Raw genomic sequence first — 22,270 nt, forward strand, 5'->3', positions numbered from 1 at the left:
ATTGAACGCTAATTTGTGTTTTGAAATACGTTCCGTTTCACTTTAAATGCGTATTTATTGTTAAAAAACAAAATTATATCAAATAAAAACCTTGCAGTGCCCCTTCTTTTATATTATCTTAACATTTTAATAGCAACAATTACATTAATATTATATTTGCATGTTCCCTATTTGTCAAGGTAGATATTCTGAAATTCTGACGGTTTTAAAGTTAGGTATACTCATAAAGATACCCTATGTGGCCTATGTGTTATGTCATATGGTAATACATATGTGTATACTAATAGATAGAATAACACTAGTGTAAAAGTTTAAGTGTTCGTTCTTTCTATAGGAACAAATTTTGTATGTACCAATATTACATAATTTATACATTACTATAAAATCTTGTAAGTTTCCACACTAACTTATAAGGCTCATTAAATAGGAAATACATATTGTTTTTATAAGGATTTTGTTGAACATTATACAGTTCTTGTCTTTGTTTATATACTAATAAATGTATATTCTATATATTATTACTATAGAGTCTTCCGCATAGTATTCCGGCACCCAGCTCATACACAGCCTTATCGCGAATTGTAAATTATTAGGTATATTTATAATCAAAGACGACTTTACAACTTTTAATAATATGTTATCCTAACATTAATTTTCTAGGCTTAAAACACCTTTAACAATGCAGTTTAATAAAAGGCTGATTACCTACACAAATATATTTGTTATAACTCGAAAGTAAAATAGAAAGCTGACTTAATTTTTCATGGTTTTTTTTTTGCTTCTTATGTAACGCTGTGCGTTCTGGCTTTCATTTTCTCTTAGGCGCCTACTTATTTACCTAGATGTTTTTTTTTTTGTTTTTAGTAATAGTTTTTCTTACTAAATTTTAGTAAAATCGTTGTAAATCCCATTCCATATCCTTAAGGTTTCCCATTGTATAAATAAAAAGGCTTAGCTTGTTCTTTTTTTATATATTGTTACTTCAAAATTTAATATAAGTACAGGTATTTCTAAAATTGGTCAATCTTGATTGATATTTATCTGAATCAGTGAGTCATTATAAAATTTATGTAGGTCAGATCAGTCTCACTATAAAGTTTTAAGTAATAAGTTAAAATAAAATAGTCTAAATCGAAATAGCTTAATCGAATCTGAAGCAAGTAAAAAAAGTACATAGAAAGTTTTAAAATAAACCATTAAAATGAAAATCGAGGATAAAATACAAAATTTATTTCAACAATAATTATACACAGTTATAATATAATACTTTTCAAAAATACAGTATACAATTATATGACGACATAAGAGAATAATAATATAAGCACTTTATGCACAAAATTGAAGTCTATACTTTGTCCTTAATATTAAATATCTACATAAAGATAATGAATTCCTAAAATATATTCATTTGAAAGTGTTGTGCATTTAGTTTATTTTAGCCACAAAATAATAAATTTTACGAGATAAGACATTATTATGTACACATTTCTAATAATTAAGAATGTTTTAACTTTTTATCCACTTTGTACAGAAAGTAAAATATGTCATTTAAATTTTGATGTGTTTTCTTATTTTACATTTTTTTAAACGAACAATCTTTAAATTAATTTCATTTACGTATTTTAATTTTTACCCAACTACGGTATATGATAGAAATTTATATTCCTTCAAATATGTTTATACATCTATATAAAATATATAAATGGATGATTGGTGTTTTTTTTGTTGCTTAACAATTTATTCTTTGATATGGTGTAGTTTTCTACAGGGCACCAACTAATAAGGTTGTTTAAATGCTCGATGATGGCTAACTAAGCTACATTGTTCTTATGTCCCGATCCCTCGAGAACGTAGCTTAACAGACGATAGTCTTCATAGAGTCTTACCCTTTTTGCATCTACTACATTACTTGTTTCGTAGTTGAGTCCTGACTATAAAATCTTGCGTAGACACATAATATCAACAATATTGGTTTATTAGTTTTAAACAATTTAAAAACAATATGAATTATGTATTTTAATAAATATTAAAATCTTATGACTATATACTTTTTGATTCATTTAATCATCATCAATAATCATTTTCATCACTTTTGTACTCTTCAAATTCGAGTCATATTTATATTCATAATATAAGGCTCTCTTGAATTTTTAGATTATTTTAGAAATTTAGAGCCTTATAACGTCAGCGACGATCAGACTTTCTAGAATAACTCGCAGACAGCAGTAAATAAAAGCCCATAGTTTTTAAATACAATTTACATTTCGAGAGCCCAACCAACTGAATTCATGACATACTATGTCGATAGCTCTCCGCCTTTTCGTTCCAGAGAAAAGGCCGGTCATAGAATGAAACTAGGATCATGAAAATAAGATCGTTAAGGCGTCGACTTCTGCTATCTACTTTTACTCTGGCTTTTCCTGGACTCTATTCTCTTTTGTAACGTTGTCAGCAATGCACCCAAGACGTTGTGCCCTGGCAACCTTTTACCAAAAAGCAATCGCTTTACTGAATCGTCATATGTTAAAAGAGCGACCATGTTTTGCAATAGAAAACCTTGGCAATATTCTAAAAGTTGCGTTGCTCCATAAACCTGAAAAAAAAAGTTTTAATTTATAATAATGATATAACACGCTTACTTTCTAAGTTTACTGTTCAGTCCGTTTTTCTGTGTTTATTTTTGTTTCACTTTCTAAACTTAGTGTCTATATTATATTTATAACAAATGACATGATATTATATGTTTAACTCCAGTTTATTATATTTGATCTCGCAAAATATAAATAAATATGAGACAACATCACATACATTAAATCCCAATGTAAGTACCTAGCTGAAGCACTTGTGTTATGGAAATCAGAAGTAACGACAGTACCACAACACCCAGACCCAAGACTACATAGAAAACTAATGGTAATCTACGTTGACTCGGCTGGGTATCGAACCCGGGACCTCAGAGTGGCGTACCCATGAAAACCGGTGTACACACCACTCAAACCGGTGTACTCACCACCATGTAAAAAATACAACGTATAGCAAAATAATATGGAAAAAAAATATACCTTTGCGTGTATATAAACGGATACAAGGTTATGCAGGTCAACAGCTTTGGCGGCGCGCGCCTCGCAGTGTCTCTGAAGCGGAAGCAGCTGGAAGAAGGACGCCGCAGCCAAGACTTCCAGCACGTCGCCTTCCGCCACATCGAGTCCCGAGCAACCGCCCGAGTACAGGTACTTCATTACTTGCTGTGTTAACGATTGGAGACTAGTTAATTTTATTTATATTTACGTATATATAATTATTTTAACAGCAAAGTTTAAATTGCAAGTTGTTTATAGAACCAAATTACTAGGGTCAATTAATTTTTCTATAATTAATCATGTCTTATTATATATGATTGGGTGCGGATATACTCTATTATGTTAAAGATATCACAAAAATTCAACGATAATTGTAATCCAGTACATAGAATATACCTAACCATTGTTTCTTTGTGTTTAAAAACAAATAATAAACAATTTACTAGATTATTTTTTTTAACAATTTGCTTAGTTTTATTTAGTGTAGTACAAAAACGGTCAGTACCTCAAATATGTGGTATCGAATATCATTGATCTGCACGAGCGGCGGCGCGCTGGCGGGCGGCGCGTCGGGCGGCGTGCGCGGCGGGGCCAACATGGCGCGCAGCCGCGCCGACTCCGACACCAGGACTATCTTGTGTCCGTAGAATAAACGGCCCTCCACCCTAACGTGAAACTTACTCGTTATTTACAATGTACTTTTTATTGATGGCATAGATTAGGTAATTCAGATTTACTTCTTGTGTCTATAAAATTACATTAACTATAGAAAGGCAAGCAAGTTGGTCAAAACTAATGTTGCCAAAGTAGGAAGGACTAATATATGCGGAGAGTTGTATATTGAAAGCTACGAGTAAAAAGAATTTGAAATCTGTGATAATATATTTACTAATTTTTCTACTACTACTAGCTTATAGACTGTCAATTTAAGATTTCTCATTGGGCCACTATATGTGTTTGATTCTTTATACAATATACTCGTATTTTAAATACAATTTAAACCAAGTTCTGCAATTTATAATCTTGTTCTGACAATCATTCATTATTCACTCAAATAATTCCGGGTACCTACCATAATCGGGTAAACTTAAATTCAAGTGTTTTTTTTGTTTTGTGTTTTTTTTCTTTTGCCGCAAAACCAAGTTATCAGTATTTTTGTTACATAATTTACCTAAATAAATTTATATTGTTATGATAGATAATAGACCAACATTAAATTCACAAAGTACTTTAAACCCAATTTATTAGAAGATATACAAAGCAGCATTGAATCAAGAATAATATATACCTGAAAGTGACGTCAGCCAGCGATGGGTTGTTGACGTACGAGGGATCGACGCGAGCGGGCGCGGGCGCGGCGGGCGGCGGCTCCAGCACGGCGGGCACGGGCTCCCAGCCGTAGCACGCGCACAGGATGTCAGCGAGCAAGAGTACTGTGCCCTCCTTCTAGTGAACCCACCAAGTGTTCATTAGTATACCAAGTACGGGATAAAATGAGTAATGAGACTGCTCTATTACATACAGAATCAAGCAACATCACCACTCACATGGTTATACCAACAAAATCGCTTTCCGCTGTCGGTCCTATGTATGCTTATTAGATCTTTAAAATTACGCAACGGATTTTGATACGCTTTTATTTATTGATAGAGTGATTCGAAGGTAAGGTTTCAGTATACGACGCATGGACAATATAGTAAAGAATCAAGAAAAAAATTTAGTATATTTAGTATCAGCATTGCACCCATGCGTAGCCGGGCGGGTCGCTAATTTGTAATAAAAACAATATAACGATAATTTGTCAGTGCTATTAATTAATTTGATTAAAACTAGAAGTACCTTGCTATATCGTAAAATATTGAAAAGCAGAGGGAGACACTCGTAAATAAACTGCTTGCTGTAGTGACTGTCATCTGACGGACACACCTGAAATTCAAAGATAATGGTTATTATACATTTTAGAATTCTCCAATGTTCTTCGAATACAACATTTCTGTTTAATAGTTTTCAAATTCTTTAGTTACCTGTAAAAAGTCTTGTAACAACTGATCTATCACATGGTCGAGGGAAGCTTCCGCGGCAGCTGCTAGCGACAGGGTCCAAGCGTGAAGAGACCACGGGACTCCGAGAGCACGCAACTCAAGAGTTATATCTAAAAAAAAGTTTCAATCTTTATGTAGCAAATCGTAAGTTTGTTGTGAAATATCATACAATGTAGTACCTACACGCATACTATATTCGTGAAGAAACAGTTTGTGCTAATCTATGGGCACAGTAATAGTAATTGCTCAATTTTTTACTTGGTGGTAGGGCTTTGTGCAAGCCCGTCTGGGTAGGTACCACCCACTCATCAGTTATTCTACCGCCAAATAACAGTACTCAGTATTGTTGTGTTCCGGTTTGAAAGGTGAGAGAGCCAGTGTAACTACAGGCACAAGGGACATAACATCTTAGTTCCCAAGGTTGGTGGCACATTAACGATGGAAGGAATAGTTAATATTTCTTACAGCGTTATTGTCTATGGGTGATGGTGACCACTTACCATCAGGTGGTCCATATGCTCGTCCGCCAACCTAGACAATAAAAAAAAAATTTGCTCATACTGCTCTCTGGTCACTAGTACTTATGGTGAATATTATGACTACCACATTCGTACCTAAGTGATCAGTCTCAGCGGCGTAGTACATGGCGTCTTGCAGCGCTCTCTGCTGCTGCTTCGTGAAGGGTGGCGGGCGGCCGGCGGTAGGTGGCGCGCCTTCCGCCAGCACCTCCTCCAGTGATAGCACGGCGCCGCCGCCCCGCGTGCCGCCCCGCACCGCAGCGCGCAAGCTCGCACGCCGGCCGTGAGTGCAGCACACCGCGACCGCACTGACATAGCGAAGTTAATGCACATTAGTATTGTCCAAAATGTATACAAAAGTAAAGTAACAGCCTGTAAATTTCCCACTGCTGAGATAAGGCCTCCTCTTCCATTAAGGAGAGGGTTTTGGAACGTATTTAGCAGAGATGGCCCAGTGGTTAGAACGCGTGCATCTTAACCGATGATTGCGGGTTCAAACCCAGGCAAGCACCGCTGATTCATGTGCTTAATTTGTCTTTATAATTCATCTCATGCTCAGCGGTGAAGGAAAACATCGTAAGGAAACCTGCATGTGACAAATTTCATACAAATTCTGCCACATGTGTATTCCACCAACCCGCATTGGAACAGTGTGGTGGAATATGTTCCAAACCTTCTCCTTAAAGGGAGAGGAGGCCTTTAACCTAGCAGTGGGAATTTACAGGCTGTTACTTTACTTTTTTTTTTTTAAATGTATACACGTAGGAAATGAGCGATAGAATTCGTTAATATTAAATGTCAACAATTCAGTCTTTGAAGTGTAAACTTCTATAGCTACGTAAGGCACATTTTAGTAGAGGAAAATTTTAAAGGCACCGAAATGCTGATGACAGGCGCATGCGCGACGGACTGTCTGCTATGTGCGTTAGGCGCTTTTTTTAATATACTGGTTTTCATACTTATAAAATAAATTACTGACCTGTAACATCCATACTGTGCCGCTGCAGAATAGCACAAGGCATCATTGAGTTGCGTCGACAGGAAGGGGTCAGCGCCGTGGGATAGTAACAGTTGTACCAATTCTAAATTCCCGACGCCACACGCCATCTTGAATTTAATTAATTCAATTTAAATTAAAAAGTACGAAATAATATATTCGTGTAATAATCGATCGATGTTTTTTTTTAACTGCTTAAAACAACAGAAGAGCCCCGGAAGCCCAGGCCTTTCAACGTGACTAAACAAATGGCCAATATTTTTTTTCGACATAAATTTCATACATTTTCACTCGGATGTTTGATTAATTAAAACAAATGAAATTATTATAAATCTTTTAGCTCATTCTTTATTTTTTTTTTATAAAAATATTATACAGCAAAATGCAAAAAATGGACTTTTGTTTTATTATTTCTCTTCCCCTACCATCCGCCCTGATGGTACATATATTTATAGACAAGGCAATGTACAACTACTATTTTTATAACTTTCTGAAGCCTTTGGCCTTTATCATAAACGAAAAATTTTAACTTCTTTTCAGCAAGCAGAGCAGTATTCAATGAGTCTTATTTTGTTATACCTGTAGAGGAGTGAGCGTGCACACGTCGTCGCCTCGCGCGGGGGCGCCGTCCACGCGCGCTCCCGCCGCCAGCAAGCGACGCGCCACCTCCACCGCGCCCGCGCCGCTACACGCGTACACTAAGGCGGTCCATCCTAATGAGACATAAAACGTACCATCTTTACGATTTTTGTAATAGAATATTTATTATATTGTAAGTGGGATATATGAAATTAGATAGGAGGAGAAAGCCAAGAGTATGTAAAGAAGAAAATAATTAGGAAACTAGAAAGAGACTTACCGGCTGTAGGTGGAGTGTATCCAGGACTTTGAGCGGACGCTGAGTGTGACGTGAGTGCGGGAGAGCGAGGTGACAACAATGCACAGTGCTGGGCTGCTGCGCCCGCTGTCTCCACATTGGGATCCGCACCCGCTTCTAGCAGCATCTATTTATCATTCATAACAAGTATACCGACACAAATTCAACATGACCAAACTTAAATGCAAATAATATTTAAATCTTGAGTAAAAGCGGAAAAAATATTTAAGTAGCTCTTACGGCAACGACTTGCTCGTCACCGGCCAGCGACGCTTTCATGAGTGCTGTTAGGCCCGACGCATCGGTTGCATCAATGCCGGCCGGCGGTAGAAGCGCTCGTACTCCACCCACAAGCTCAGGTCGACCGCTTAATAACGCTCGCTGAGCCAGACCTAATGCCGCTCGACTCAATTCGTCCGGTGTCCGTTGACAACGCGACCACGCTGGTTCTATCGCATCCTCGAGACTATAGAAGATATACGTTTATAAATACATATTTTTAAATGATAATTTGCAACATCTTTCTTGATTGTATAGATATGTTATATTCATAAGAGTGAGACTCACGTGACAGGTCGTGGCGGACAATCGGCATGCGGCAGCAGGAGTCTTGCAGCTTGAAGCACGTCATCAGCGTCAGGCACAGCGGGGGGCGGGCGTAGAGAGGCGTGTGCGCGCGCCACACGGACCCACTCGCCCAGCGGCGGCAGTGCGCCCGCGCCGCGCTCCCCCCACAACCCCGCACCACCTGCGCCCGCACAACCCGCACCCGAAGCGCCCGATGCGCCGCTGGATGTGTGTTCTAACTGTTAAAAGATCGCAACCAACTGAGTCGTAAAATATTACAAATAAAATCGATTCCCGATACTTATACTCTAAAACATCACGGATGGCTCGAATCTCTTGATTCACCAATCTAAAGTCCTCTTTCAGGCTTTAAACTGATATCAGTTATTACAGGTACAGGTTACAGGTACATTACTGCAGGTAGTCTGAACTTGAATCTATACTAGTCTCTTATTACCTGTGAACACCGCATAAAGTAGTACAGAGCTTGCTCTGCACCGGGCGACAGAGGTGGGTGTCGTGGATGCACCTGCCGCAGTACTGCTCGCAGTTCCGCCGCTGATCCCGCACAAGTAGTGAGCAACACTGATGTACCTGAGCCGCCGCTATTGTTAGAACCGGCGGAAGCTCCCGACCCGCCTGCAATGGTTATTCGTGAGATATTTAACACACAAAAAAGATTCAATAGTTAGATTATAACATATGTATTAAGAGCTGAGATGGCCCAGTGGTAAGAACGCGTGCATCTTAATCGATGATTGCGGGTTCAAACCCAGGTAAGCACAACTATATATATATATATATATATATATATGTGCTTATTTTGTGTTTATAATTCATCTCGTGCTCGGCGGTGAAGGAAAACATCGTGAGGAAACCTAATGAAATGTACAGGCTGTTACTTTATTTTTACTTTTATATGTATTAAATTAAACCACTTAACTTGAATTAAAGAATAACATACATCTTTCATTTGTTTATATGTCAAAATTTAATAAAAACTACAATTTTTTTTATTAATTAGATTCTTGAATAAAAAATTGTTAAAATAAAAAATCATACTAACCAGAACCATTAGTGGTTATTCCAGAATCGTGACTCAACCCCAACTGCCGGTGCTCTGGTCGCGGTGCTCCTGAGGATGAACCAGAACCTAGAGAACTCATGGACTCCCATCTTGATAGGGATAACGCCCCTGAAAAAGTAGAACTCTCTTAATAACTACTTTTTGGAACATTACTGAGTAACATACTTCCTGAACTTTTAAAGGATTCCTCAAAATCAATTCCATCTAGCAACTTTATGTGCTTGATATGGATTCAAGCCTAGATTTCAAGATTATTCCATCTAGCACTAGACCAAAATTCATCAAAATAAGATGAATCATCAGTTATGATATACATAGTTGAATAAATAAAGACCAATTTAATGTAAGGGTTATAAATACCTGATGCTACTCTTCCCGCGTTTAAGTGGCTATATGGTTGCAACAAGCCCCACAGATCCGCGCACGTGGCTACTGCGTGGTCGATGGTCGCTGGCGTAATGGGCAATGCGGCTGCACTACTACCAGCTATTAGCGCTATCTCCTCTAGAAGCGTTTCCACGCCCGCACAGAGATAGATTGCCGCGTATCTGTTGATGTTTCATATCAAATTTCATTGAAGTCGATCATTACGGTTAATGTTTTTTTGCTCTTTGGAAATATGATTTTAATGGCGGTGTATCAAAAAACAAAGGAATGTCCACATGATGATATTTCTGCTAAGGTAGTAATCCGAGCCGAGCGATGAACTAGATAGCCCAGTGGTTAGAACGCGTGCATCTTAACCGATGATTGCGGGTTCAAAGCCAGGGAAGCACTACTGAATATTCATGTGCTTTATTTGTGTTTATAATTAATCTCGTGCTCGGCGGTTAAGGAGAACATCGTAAGGAAATCTGTATAAGTCTAATTTGATAGAAATTCCGCCACATGTGTATTTTACCAACTCACATTGGAATAGCATGGTGGGATAAATTTCGAACCTTCTCCTCAAAAGGGAGAAGAGGCCTAAGCCCGGCAGTAGCATTTACTACTGCTGGGCTAAATAAATACAGGCTGCTGTTGTTTTTCTTGCTCTTGTTGTAATAAGTCAATCTGTGAAAAAAGTCACATTATACTGACTCGTGCACGAAGGATGCGACGCGTACGTCCAGCATCCAGCGCTGGAAGCGGCCGGGCGCGAGGCACGTGCGCGCGCGCGCCGCCGACCCGAGCCGTCGCGCAGCGCTGCCAGACGTCGCGTACATCGTAGCTGCCCGTTGGCAACCCTACCATTTAACATATAATTACTAAATTATATATGAATTATCTCCCGCGATTGCGAACGCATGTTATTGATCATAGGTGTTTATAGTAGCGGGTGTCTGCTACGCTGTCACGGCTGACCAGTGGGTCAGCGTAGCGTATATAGCGTAGCAGACAGAGATACTTTCATGCATTTATAATATTAGTATACCTGTTTACATTTATCTTCTAGGAATAGAAATAGGTATTTTATTGTAATTGACCATGCTGTCAATTACTCTTTCTTTCTAAATTTTTATGTTTACGTGGCATTTTTGTCCTTATTATCAAAAAGATTGATAAGAATTTTACCTTGATGCAAGCGTCAGCAAGCGGAGTGCTGAGTACGATCCGGAAGGCGCCAGCTACCTCGTGCTTGGAACAGAAGCCAAAGTTCTGCGACAGACGTTGAGCCTCCCGCGCGATCCGGACTAACGCTCTATGGAGTAATCATTAAACGTACATTAAGTTATATTAATACATTAAGTTATTTTTTTTTTTTTTTTAATTTATTGACTAAAAACGTTTTTTGTTACAAACGATTAGAATACAAATAGACATTCCACTTAAACCTGTATGGTTTCTGTGTGGAAGCCGAGTTCTTATACTAAGATTTAACTATTAATTAATGCTAGTACCTACTACTTACAATACTACAATTTTATATTTTCTTATTATTCATATTTTTAATTGAATTTATGAAATAAGCTTTAAGTATATTTGTGGGATTTGAATTATTCATGTACTCGTCGCATATTTGAGTAGGGAGATTATTTAATATTACAGGTAACATATACTTATATGTTCTGGTGCCGTATTTATTGCGGTACCTGGGTAGTTCAAACACGTTTACGTTATTGAACTGCCGCAGACGATCATTCCTGGTTAAACGCTTTATTTGTAATCTGTTTATGTGCTCATCTTTTAAAATTGCTAAGCTTATTTTACTTTGTATGGGAAGCACGTTGCAATACCTAAATAAATCATCGTCCGCTAGTTTCTGTTTATGACGTATTTTTTTTGATACAACAGTCTTCAATAGCCTCACCTGTAAATCATATATGTTGTCAATTAATGTTTTATTTGTTCTTCCATAACTACTTAGGCAGTAATTTATAGTAGAATCTGCTAATGCCATGTACAGTACTCTCAACATTTTATAAGGGACTTTGTATTTCAGTATGGAGAGTTTACTAAGTATAGATCTAAGTTTATTACATATATGATTTACATGCGCTGACCAGTTGAAGCGTCTGTCAATTACTAGTCCAACATACGTGTGATTGTTAACAAATTCAATTTCAGTACAGTTACATGATGTCGCAGTGGTGTCCGCCAGACTGTGTAAGCAATCGTGGCTGTGAGCGCGTAAGGTGGGCGTGTGCATTGCTCTGTTATGCGATGTGTGGATATGCATGGCTTTAGTTTTAGATGCATTGATGAACAAGCCCACATCATGCGCCCATTTACATAGTGTGTTAAAGTTGTTATTTATAATTTGTTCCGCTACTCTGATATCGGAATGAGCGGCTAGCAAACAAGTGTCGTCAGCAAACTGGTATACGGAGCCCTCTCTCATGGTGTTACACATGTCGTTTACGTATAGTAAATACTCTGTAGGGCCCAAAATTGAGCCCTGTGCTGTTCCTTTTTTGGTATTTACTGCTTTACTATATACGTCTGCGATTTTTACAACAGTATACCGGTTTTCGTGGTAATTCTTGAACCATTCGAGCAAAGGACCCTGTACACCATTGTCCTGCAGCTTGGTATATAATGTATTATATATAAGGCAATCGAATGCTTTACTAAAATCAATGAAAACAACAATTACATGCATTTTCTCATTCATGTAATTATTGACGTCATTGGTGAATTTACACAGTAGCTGAGAAGTACTCCGGTTCTTTTGGAAACCGAATTGCCTGTCCGTTATTATGTTATAGTTATGTAAGAAAGCATTGATCTCCTGACTCAAGTATCTCTCAACTACTTTGTCTATACAGGATAATATTGTGATTGGTCTATAGTTACAATAGTCTGTATGGTTGCCCTTTTTGTATATCGGACGAATAATACCTTTTTTTAATTGATTTGGGTACCTAGAAGTGGCAATGCACGTGTTTACAAAATGTGTCAATGCAGGTGTTATTTCATTCTTGATTGCCTTTATATCTGAAGCGCGCACCCCGTCGAGACCCGGGCTTTTGTTTTGGTTTAATTTAGTTATAATTTTCTGAATAGCATCACTACTTGCTTTTCGCAATCGCATTGTCACTTCAGGGCACCTACGGTAAGATTTCGAGTCCAGCATAACCTGGTTACAAGAAGTTGTTATTGCGTCCACACTTTTACTATATTCGTCAGCAAAGTTGTCAGCAACTGTTTGTATATCTAACTTGAAAGATTTTATTAATATTTCATCTACTGATTTTGTAACTTTTCCACATAAATTATTAACAATTTGCCACACTTTTCTAGTATTTTTAAAATTATTGCTTATTTCTAACCTATAATATGAATTTTTTACATAGTTTATATATTTATTTGTCTTATTTCTGTATTTATTGTAAATAATTCTATTTTCTATATTACTCATATCCTTTTTCCATATCTTATATAATTTATTTCGTTTCTTACACATATTTTTTATTTTATTATTAAACCACGGACATTTTTTACATTTTTTACTATTTTCTGTTATCGTTATTATACACTTTTTATATATACATTGAAATTTATTTACTATAAAGTCTAATACGCTATCAGGACAGTGGTATGTGAGCGCTGTGTTCCAGTCAACGGATTTTAACTCTTTAGTAACTAATTCGTTATCTAACTTAGTGACAGTGCGGCTGCACTCCGCTCCGCGACTAGTCCCGCGCGGCAAGCCGGCGAGCGCGCACCCCGTAATGTAATGGTCAGCGACTGCGTTGTTTATTACGGCTGTGTGCACTGTATGGGAATCCACACTGCGCACGAACACATGATCTAAACATGAATTGGTGATAATATTATTTCGTAATTCGACACGGGTGTATTGCTTAATTCCACATTCCAACCCTAGTTCATACAAGGAATTTAAATACGAGTTAGTTATATTGTTCGCATTCATTATATTTATATTTATGTCGCCAATAAGTAAAATGTTATTACAAATATTATTTCCGATTAAGTTGCATAGCTCCTTTATGAAGTGAGTTTTATTCGTATCAGGAGGCCGGTACACAGCACAGACACATAACTTACAATCTTTATATATTTCAATGTTACCTAATAGGGATTCAAAATTTAATGTTACAGAATTAATTTTCGTAAATAAATACTTTTTATGGATATACATAATAATTCCCCCTCCCCTACGACTAACACGTAATTTTGTGTACATGTTATAATTCGGTAATTCAAATAAGGATGCGCAATTTTCTTTTAAATTTACTTCTGTTAGTATAATTATATCGATGTTTCGGGTACTGTTATACACAATATATTCAATCTGTGAGAAATTTTTTGTAATAGATCTTATGTTTATATGAAAAAATAATAATGAATTTACAGTTATCGATTGTACATAGTTATTCCAGTTATCGTAACTACGTTCCTCAATTAATTTACTTGGATCACTAAAATCCATGAATAAACTACTATGGTATATATAAATTTGGACCACTAGGGAGACGGGGCACCCTGTAAGAATAATAAGAACTTGTTTACTCACGTAGCTTGTTTTGCAGCTGATAACCAGCGATCTATGTCCCTCTCACCTCTTACAGTGTGCACCTTCTCCTTGTCGTCCTTTCTTATTAAGATCGATCCTTTTTTACACCATACGTATTTATAAATACCACTGTCTTTAAGCTTAGATTTTGACAGCCACAACAAATACGCGGTAGAAGGGGTGAGGGCCTCTCGAAGAAACACTTTAAATGTATCGTCGTGTCCTATATCTTTGCCTGTTATCGTAGTGGACTTCGATGACTCCAACCATTGATCTCGACATCCATCACGCAAGGTCACGACAATGGTCGACGCGTTCCTATTCTGTGCCGGCAATGACTTAGGCATTTTACGAAATGCGGAGACAACCTCGTTTTCGTTCTGTTTAAGAATTTGCCCAATTTTTTTTGCTATATCAAGAGTATTTTCGTTTTCTTTTTTACTTATGCCGCATATTTCAATTGTGTTGTTAAGCTGGTTTTGTTCCATTACATTATTTTTTTGTTGTAATGCATCTATTTTTAATTGTAAGTTTGTATATTTATTATTTATATCTTTACAATTATTTTCTAACGTTTTTATGTGTGATTCATATGATTTCATTTTATTTTGAAATTCGTCGATTTTATCGGAGTAAAACTGGAGACTTCGACGTATTTCCTCTTGGATGACATCCCTTATTTGTCGTCGTATATCCGATAAAAACTGGTCATTGAAAGAACATTGTACATTTGGTGTTTCGGGATCGTCGTTTTCATCATCCTCAGGGTCAGGTAATATTGCAGATATGCGCCTCTGCTTATATTGGCTGCTACATGCGCGGCATTTCCAATCTACCGCCTCCGTTTCATACAAAACGTTAAGTTGTTCGGTTGTTAACGATGTGCAGGCGCCATGAAACCATTTGTTGCACTTATTACACTGTATTCCTGGCGTTTTTTTTGTAACGTTTTTACCACACTTTGTACACTTGGCCATATTTCACTTTTTAGATAAATAATTATACGTATTGAAACGACACTACATGCACTTTTAAATTACTATCGGACGGAGCATTAACACGCGTGCATTCGTGTATCTTACTTTATTATAGAGAATATTCCAAAAAAATAACGATAATAATAAACTAATAAAAGTATCACACTCTACGATGTTAATATTATTGTTATTCTGCGATAAATTTTGTTCGGCTGTGATTATTAAAATGTATCAATAAATAAATTATTTTAAATATTCACTCATAAATATAATATCGAACCTTTGTAATAAATAAGCAAGTCGCGGTGGTGCATCGGGCGCCATCCTCGAGGTGAGCTCCCGACAGCGGCCCGTTTGCAGAGCGCGGCTGACCTCGCCCGCCGTCCAAGGCACGCATCGGAGCTCTACTAGTCTGAGGATTTGTTTATTTATACAATTTTCTTAATCTGTTTGGAGCAAAAGATCATTCGGTGTCCTACCTTTAGATAGGTTTAATGTTTTAATGTAATACTTTCAGACAGAATTTGGCCAATGCAACGGAAACTGGTCAACTGCACAATATATTTTGTATATGCCGCAATTGTAACACTACACTTCATTTTCTTACTTTTATATTTCCAGATCAGGGACTGAGTGAGAATTATTTAATGTTTTAAGCCGATATCAGAATATAGGATCTTATGAGCTGTAGCCGTAAAAATTAGCCACTAGAAATTTTGGGGTTGAATCGAAATTGAAATTGTGAAGAAAATTAACTATTAATTAGTATCAATAGTTTTAATATAGAAGATTAGTTATTGATCGAATTTCAGATGAATCGATATTATCAATATATTTCATTGAAATGTTCCTACCTATTATGTGAGTCCACCCACACGAATTCATCAGCGCTCGTAACGTTTGTGCAGACTGTGTCAAGTGAAGGTTGACGCACCAGTGGGGCGCGTCTTCGTCGGGCGTCACCAACACTGCCACCCTCTGCAAAGATTTGAGTATATATTATAGACTTACAAATGTAACAGTCATGTAATCTTACAACTGTAAAGTCACTATAAAAAATATATTCCAGACAATGAACTTTCTTTATGTCCAATCTCGGTTCAGCCCTTTTTGTGTGGTTGATTAACAAACATCTAAACAAACATACTATCACAGTTTAAACTTCATGCATAAAACCAGTTCAATTTCAACTTTATTTGTTACCTGGGGCTCCATTATTACTGCCTCCACCAGCACTCGAGGCCCCACTGGTCGCTGTGCTACTGCTGTCACGGGATCGAAGCGTCAGCTGTTTAATCGCTGACCTGATGTCCTCCAGACCGCCTCCACCCGGCCAAGGTGACTGTAACTGAATAACCATTAAATAAGTAACATATTCTATATATTAAAATACTAATAATATTTTCAATTTAATTTAATTGAAAAAACCAAATAAACCAAACAAACCAAAATATTTGGTTATTATATGGTTTGGTTATATTTAGTTGACTCCACTTTTCCCTCTGTAGGATTATGTTATGTTTTCATACTCGGCGACCAAAGGCAACATTATTAAGGAACTACTACATGTGGAATTAAATTCTGATACATGTGTATTATTTTACAGTCAGGCTAAACAGCAATGTCTTTCGATTCGAATTGGTTTTGCAATTTGGTAAATATTCACAGTTTTTGTGCTAGTATATACATTAAGCCTGTTAATTTCCCACTACTTGGCTAAGGCTTTCTCTCTCTTTGTGGATAAGGTTTTGGAGCATATACCACGCTCATGAGGATTTAAATCCGCAACCCTAGGTTATGATGCACTCGTTGTATTCACTAGGTCACCTCATGGCCCATACATTTATGACTTGACTTTGACTTTGACCTGTTACTACACTACACGGGCTAAAGCTGCTGCTATATCTGCTTTGGTAATAATTGACTACCTTATTATGAGGTCGGTGTTTTGTCCTTGCATGCGGCGGTTGTCTTGATCTGCGCGGCTCGTCTCGGCCCGCGTCTCCACCACCGCTGTCCGACATGGACGCGTGCCCTGACGACCTGTTTTCATCGGAGCTGCTATTGCATTCGCGTACACCATTCTGAAATGAAAATAATTTTATATTTTAATATATATCTATTACGTTTGAATCGTCTGTTTGAATCTTTTGATTCTTATATCTTTGTTTGTTATAATAGTGCTTAAGAGCAATACCTGTTGACTTCCAAGCAGGATACATTAATTTAAATAATTGTATTTAATTAACATGACGTTGTATTTTTTAAATATTAAAAAAGAGTAACTACTGAGTTTCTTGCCGGTTTTTCTCGGTAGAATCTACTTTCCGAACCGGTAGTAGCTTCACTTAATTGTAAAATGACGATTCAAAAGTGCTTATAAAAGTCTACTTGAATAAAGTTGATTTTGATTTTGGTTTTGAATATTTAGGTCATATTCCATTTGGTAATTAAAAAAAATCGTCACAAAAGTTGCTACGTCGAATTGTATTAATAAGCTCGCTACGACAAAAATTTTGGTCATTGCACTCACTAGTGCGTCAATAGGGCAAAAAGTCTACCCTAATGACTTCGTAAAAACTTCTTATCTTTAATAAATTTTGTAAGTACGGCAAATCTATAGCACAGTACAAAAATAAATAAGATAACAAAAAATAAAAACCGACTCCAAACAAGTACACAAGTACAACAAAGTAATAAAAATAATTGCGGGTTCAAGATATTTTTAGAGTTCTCCTAAGTAAAATGAAATGAAAAATATTAGACTACTCGAAAGTCGATTTACGATTTGTTATTACGGGTACTCAAAGACGTGAATTAATCAGTCATCACAACACTAACTAATTTTAACAAATCAATCAGTGCGATACAAGACTAATAGATGTTATGCTTCACTAAAGGCCTTCGGGCCTTGCAATGGCAAGGAATGACAACTTTTATACTAGCGTACTGTACAAGGTTTTGTTGACTTAAGGCCTAAATATATTTTAATATAAAAATGTGTAGACTTTTCTAGAGTCAATCTGAAAAATACATTTTCCTTCAAACGATCAATCTAATTTGCTCCGGCACAGACGGCGAGTTCAATTTTAAGGTCTTTCTACCTTTTTTTCAGCGAATGTGCTAATTAATCTTTACTACAGATTCTGTAGTACAGCATTGTGATGGAAAAAACTCCAAACGTTTTTATTATGGAACAGTAAGCTTTTACCCAGAATGTGGACATATTTTAATGGCTCTATTACTTTTATATTTCCTTATGTCTTTAATTTGAATCTTTGTTGGATAATGTATGTGCATTTAACGAAGAGATCGTGTTCATTGATGTAAACAACATGCACTAACGAGAGGAATTGAGTCATCAGATAGTACTAAAAAAATCTTATGAAATGAGTTATCGTGACGCCGCGCGTCGCAGATGCCCGGGCTCCCATTGTCAACGGCGCTTTCGTTTTCGATCTCGTAACTTCCCACCCATTACGCTTTTCCCTATCAAAAGACCGTGGGATTCCGTTAAATACAATGCTTATTTTTTAGATAACACTTTCGCTGTATTACGCTTGGGTAATTTGTGTAATCGGTGCGTTCACGTCTAATTAATGAGATGCGAAAAATTATGAATGATGGATGAAAAAATTGACGATCACATCCTGTTTTGTGTATATCTTTTTGCTAAAATCCTATATGCAAATAAGTGCGTTTCCGTTTCGTGGTTGTAAAGTGAATTTTAATTGTGTCAATCTTATCACAAGGACTTGTACCAAGAGCAAATTGTCTTGGCCTACAACCGTGACAAACAACCTTAATGTATTTCTTACACGACGCAATTGAATGTAATACTATTCGAATCCCGTAATATTAATATCGTAGTGGCGTGCGCGGACGCATTAAACACCAATTCTATCCAATCGTTACGAATTGACAGATACAGATAATATAACCACTTCGAAATACCGTAAATCTGTTTTGTTTGAAAAAGTAAGGCGGCATTTAAATAGTTCTTTTTCCTGTTATGGTTTTACTTTTAGTTAAATAAGTAGTTCAGAGCGCAAAATGATAAAAAAAAATAGAATATTTCATTCAAGAAGATTTCCGAACAAATCGATCGGTCGGTTAAAGGGGAGACTTTTAATCATTAATGTGTAAATATGTGCATATCATAGTAAAAAAAGTCTGGAATTTATTTTTTCTAGTCGGAAAAAAATGCCAATGAAAAAGTTTTAGTGACAATTAGAATTTTGACAATCATTTCATATCAGTTTCAGAAATACGAATTAAGAATTACGTAATTCTTAATTCATCAATCTTAGTAAAATGTTTCATGTGCAGTATTAATCCCGTATAGTTTTATTAAAGAGATACATTTTCGTAACTAGTTTTAAGCAAAATAAATTGTAAAAGTAGTAAATAGAACATTGTCTGAACATAAGCTTTTATTTGTAGTTATCTTTTTGACTTATTTCGGTAAATTTTACGTACTAAATTATAAAAAATATATACCTACCTATATTGTGTAAATGTATAGGATAAATTTACAATCTAAAATAAATTCGCTTTAATATTACTTTACTAAGGAAGAGAAAAGCGTTAGTCGGATCGCTGGAAACCGCTATAAATTGTATTGCTTGGTCAATAAGAGTTACATCTGTCTTCGAAGTCGATTTATCGCCTCGAAACACCATAACTTTAGTAATATCAAAGATCTATCGAAAATTATTTTATAGAGATTCAATCGATAAAAATCATTCAGGAAAAAAGTCCAGAGAGATAAAAAAGTTTTTATTTATTTATTTAAATTAAAAATATCAACCTAACATTGTTAAGTGTATCGCTGAATGTAATTGATCATAAGTTCGTCCTTTGTATAAGCGTTAGTGTTAGTATGATGTGTGCAATAACGTATATTAATAACAGTAATAAAACAGCACATGAAACCTACGAAAATTATTATATATCCTCGGCAAAAATTAACAAATCCTCATGAGAGCAGTGGAGGCAATAAGCTCCGGCATTATACTTTAGTATACAAACTATATTTATATTGGTTTCCAATAATGTGACGTGATAATAGATAACAGAAGCAGAAACAGCTTTATTCTCTGAAGATATCCAAATATGTACATATATAATGTATGTCACACCTGCACTGGCGCGGTCTCCACAGGCCGATGTTCATGCTTGGTCCGCCGTTCCAGCGCATAGCTACTCTGCACTGGAGCGCTACGCACCGGAGAACTGGCTACTGTGATCTGAGACACAGCACTCACTGGCTTCAGCTGTGCAGCGGTTGGCGCCTCTGGAGACGTAGGGGGCTGATCTTCTACATTTGCTAGAAGACAAAGGAAGACAAAAAATTATATAATTTTAAATCTATGTCATAATTACATAGTATAAAACAAAGTCGCTTTTTATGTCCGTATGGCCCTTTGTATCCTTACATCTTTAAAATTACACAACGGATTTTGATGTTTTTTTTTTAATAGATAGAGTGATTCTAGAGGAAGGTTTTATATATAATATATTGACAATATAATAAAAAAACACTGATCATTTTAAACACTGAAGTTTGTAATGTGATTTGATGAAAAACAAATTCTGTAGTATATTTAGTAACAGTATTGCATCCGTGCGAAATAGGGGCGGGTCGCTAGTATTGAATAAAGATATATTTTTATATGTTAAATGATTAGACATTGTGGATTCATTTTGTATACATATCATAAAGTGTATGTGAGTACTTGTAATACACGAGATTAGAAAAAGAAAATTACGGGCGTTCGGTAACTCGTCATGATAGTTGAAATACATAACCAATGTCAGTCTATATTAAATTGGGAATAAAAATGTCACCAGTGGATAGTCATAAAGTTAATCTCAATCCGTTAACAATAAGTTTAAATTTAATTTAACAACAATTCCATTAGTTATCATAGCTAATAATGGAATTTCCGCGTTCTCCACCTCGGAGACACGATAAACTTTTAATGAGTAACAGTTAACGGCTAAAGGCGCATGTAAAATAACGGGTGGAATTAAATATACACCATCAAACAACGTGTTTCACTAGAAACTTGGTAACTTTATCTTTGTTCGGTTGTTTTATTTACACAGGCAAATAAATAAACAGTTTATAACCTTCAGTAGAGTGTTATTTGCGTATTATTTAATTCTATAGGGTAATGTTTATTGAAGAAAGATCATTTATTTTACGTAATAATTGTTCAATTATGATGACATTGCCCTCTTTTGTCTTAAATATATGTATGATATAACATTTCAGTAACATTCTCAATAATATTATATCAAAGATTTCCTGATCGAGCCTCAACATTATGTATCATAAATCGAAACAGGCTCCTTGTACTTTTAATATATTACTTAATCACTCATATGAATTTTAATAGTTTATGGTTGGATGTAAAATTAAATAAAATGAACATAAATTACATTTAAACATTAGTGGCAACTTTGTCACGAATATATGTTATTAATTTATCTTTGTAAGTTTAGTATTATATTGACTACTGAAAGCTATTTCAGGCCAAACTAACAATATAACGGAAAACAAATATTTTAAAAGACATGAATATATTTATTATTAAAATGTTTTTACCATATTAGAAAATTCAATGGCAAACATTTTAAATATCGCCGTATTTCCTTTGTCTCATAATCGTAAAGAGATCACAGAAGGCTTAACGTGCTTCAGAATCATGAAAAAGGAAACTAAAAAATTTTTACTGTTGTAATTTTTACCATTTCAACCCTAGCCCTCAGAAACTATTAAATAGTTCTACTGCACATCGATTCTATTTTGGTTTTACTTTCAATCAAACTTTCGTAACTTATACATAGATATTATAAAAAGAAAAATATTAAAATATATTGCATTGGAAAATCAAAACTATCTAATAGTTAGTACATATTGCATTTTAAGTGATGACATGATGGTAATAAATTTGTAACTAGACAGTTAAGTCCAGCTACGAGAACGGATAGTTGACCAACTTCAATAAATACTTCAATAATGATCAAACCCGCCGCTATCTTGTCGCATCTATTTTAATGCGAGTTAAGACGCATTGATTAGCTATTACAGGGTTGTTCGAGACACATTAATTCGAAAAGGAAAAAAAAAAACGAACTATGGAGGGGGGGGGGGGCG

The 22,270-nt window shown here is 35.9% G+C and overlaps 1 protein-coding gene across 1 annotated transcript in view; it reads right to left on the reverse strand.

The window, feature by feature from the left end:
- Positions 1-1,215: 1,215 nt before the first annotated feature.
- LOC124544082 (ankyrin repeat and BTB/POZ domain-containing protein 2) overlaps positions 1,216-22,270 on the reverse strand; it is a 32,956-nt gene continuing 11,901 nt past the window's right edge. Inside the window, exons 3-24 of the mRNA XM_047122504.1 lie at positions 20,247-20,434; positions 17,034-17,189; positions 16,309-16,453; positions 15,960-16,083; positions 15,386-15,517; positions 10,723-10,849; positions 10,249-10,394; positions 9,529-9,716; positions 9,148-9,276; positions 8,539-8,720; positions 8,082-8,320; positions 7,755-7,980; positions 7,497-7,641; positions 7,217-7,350; positions 6,620-6,747; positions 5,737-5,948; positions 5,105-5,232; positions 4,920-5,006; positions 4,369-4,526; positions 3,586-3,745; positions 3,063-3,245; positions 1,216-2,593 (exon numbers count right to left, since the gene is read on the reverse strand). Of these exons, the coding sequence (XP_046978460.1) occupies positions 2,396-2,593; positions 3,063-3,245; positions 3,586-3,745; positions 4,369-4,526; positions 4,920-5,006; positions 5,105-5,232; positions 5,737-5,948; positions 6,620-6,747; positions 7,217-7,350; positions 7,497-7,641; positions 7,755-7,980; positions 8,082-8,320; positions 8,539-8,720; positions 9,148-9,276; positions 9,529-9,716; positions 10,249-10,394; positions 10,723-10,849; positions 15,386-15,517; positions 15,960-16,083; positions 16,309-16,453; positions 17,034-17,189; positions 20,247-20,434 (3,515 nt within the window). The 3' untranslated portion in view covers positions 1,216-2,395. The remainder of the gene's footprint in view (positions 2,594-3,062; positions 3,246-3,585; positions 3,746-4,368; positions 4,527-4,919; positions 5,007-5,104; positions 5,233-5,736; positions 5,949-6,619; positions 6,748-7,216; positions 7,351-7,496; positions 7,642-7,754; positions 7,981-8,081; positions 8,321-8,538; positions 8,721-9,147; positions 9,277-9,528; positions 9,717-10,248; positions 10,395-10,722; positions 10,850-15,385; positions 15,518-15,959; positions 16,084-16,308; positions 16,454-17,033; positions 17,190-20,246; positions 20,435-22,270) is intronic.

This window comes from Vanessa cardui, chromosome 4, assembly GCF_905220365.1.
Source record: "Vanessa cardui chromosome 4, ilVanCard2.1, whole genome shotgun sequence".
Classification (NCBI taxonomy): domain Eukaryota; kingdom Metazoa; phylum Arthropoda; class Insecta; order Lepidoptera; family Nymphalidae; genus Vanessa; species Vanessa cardui.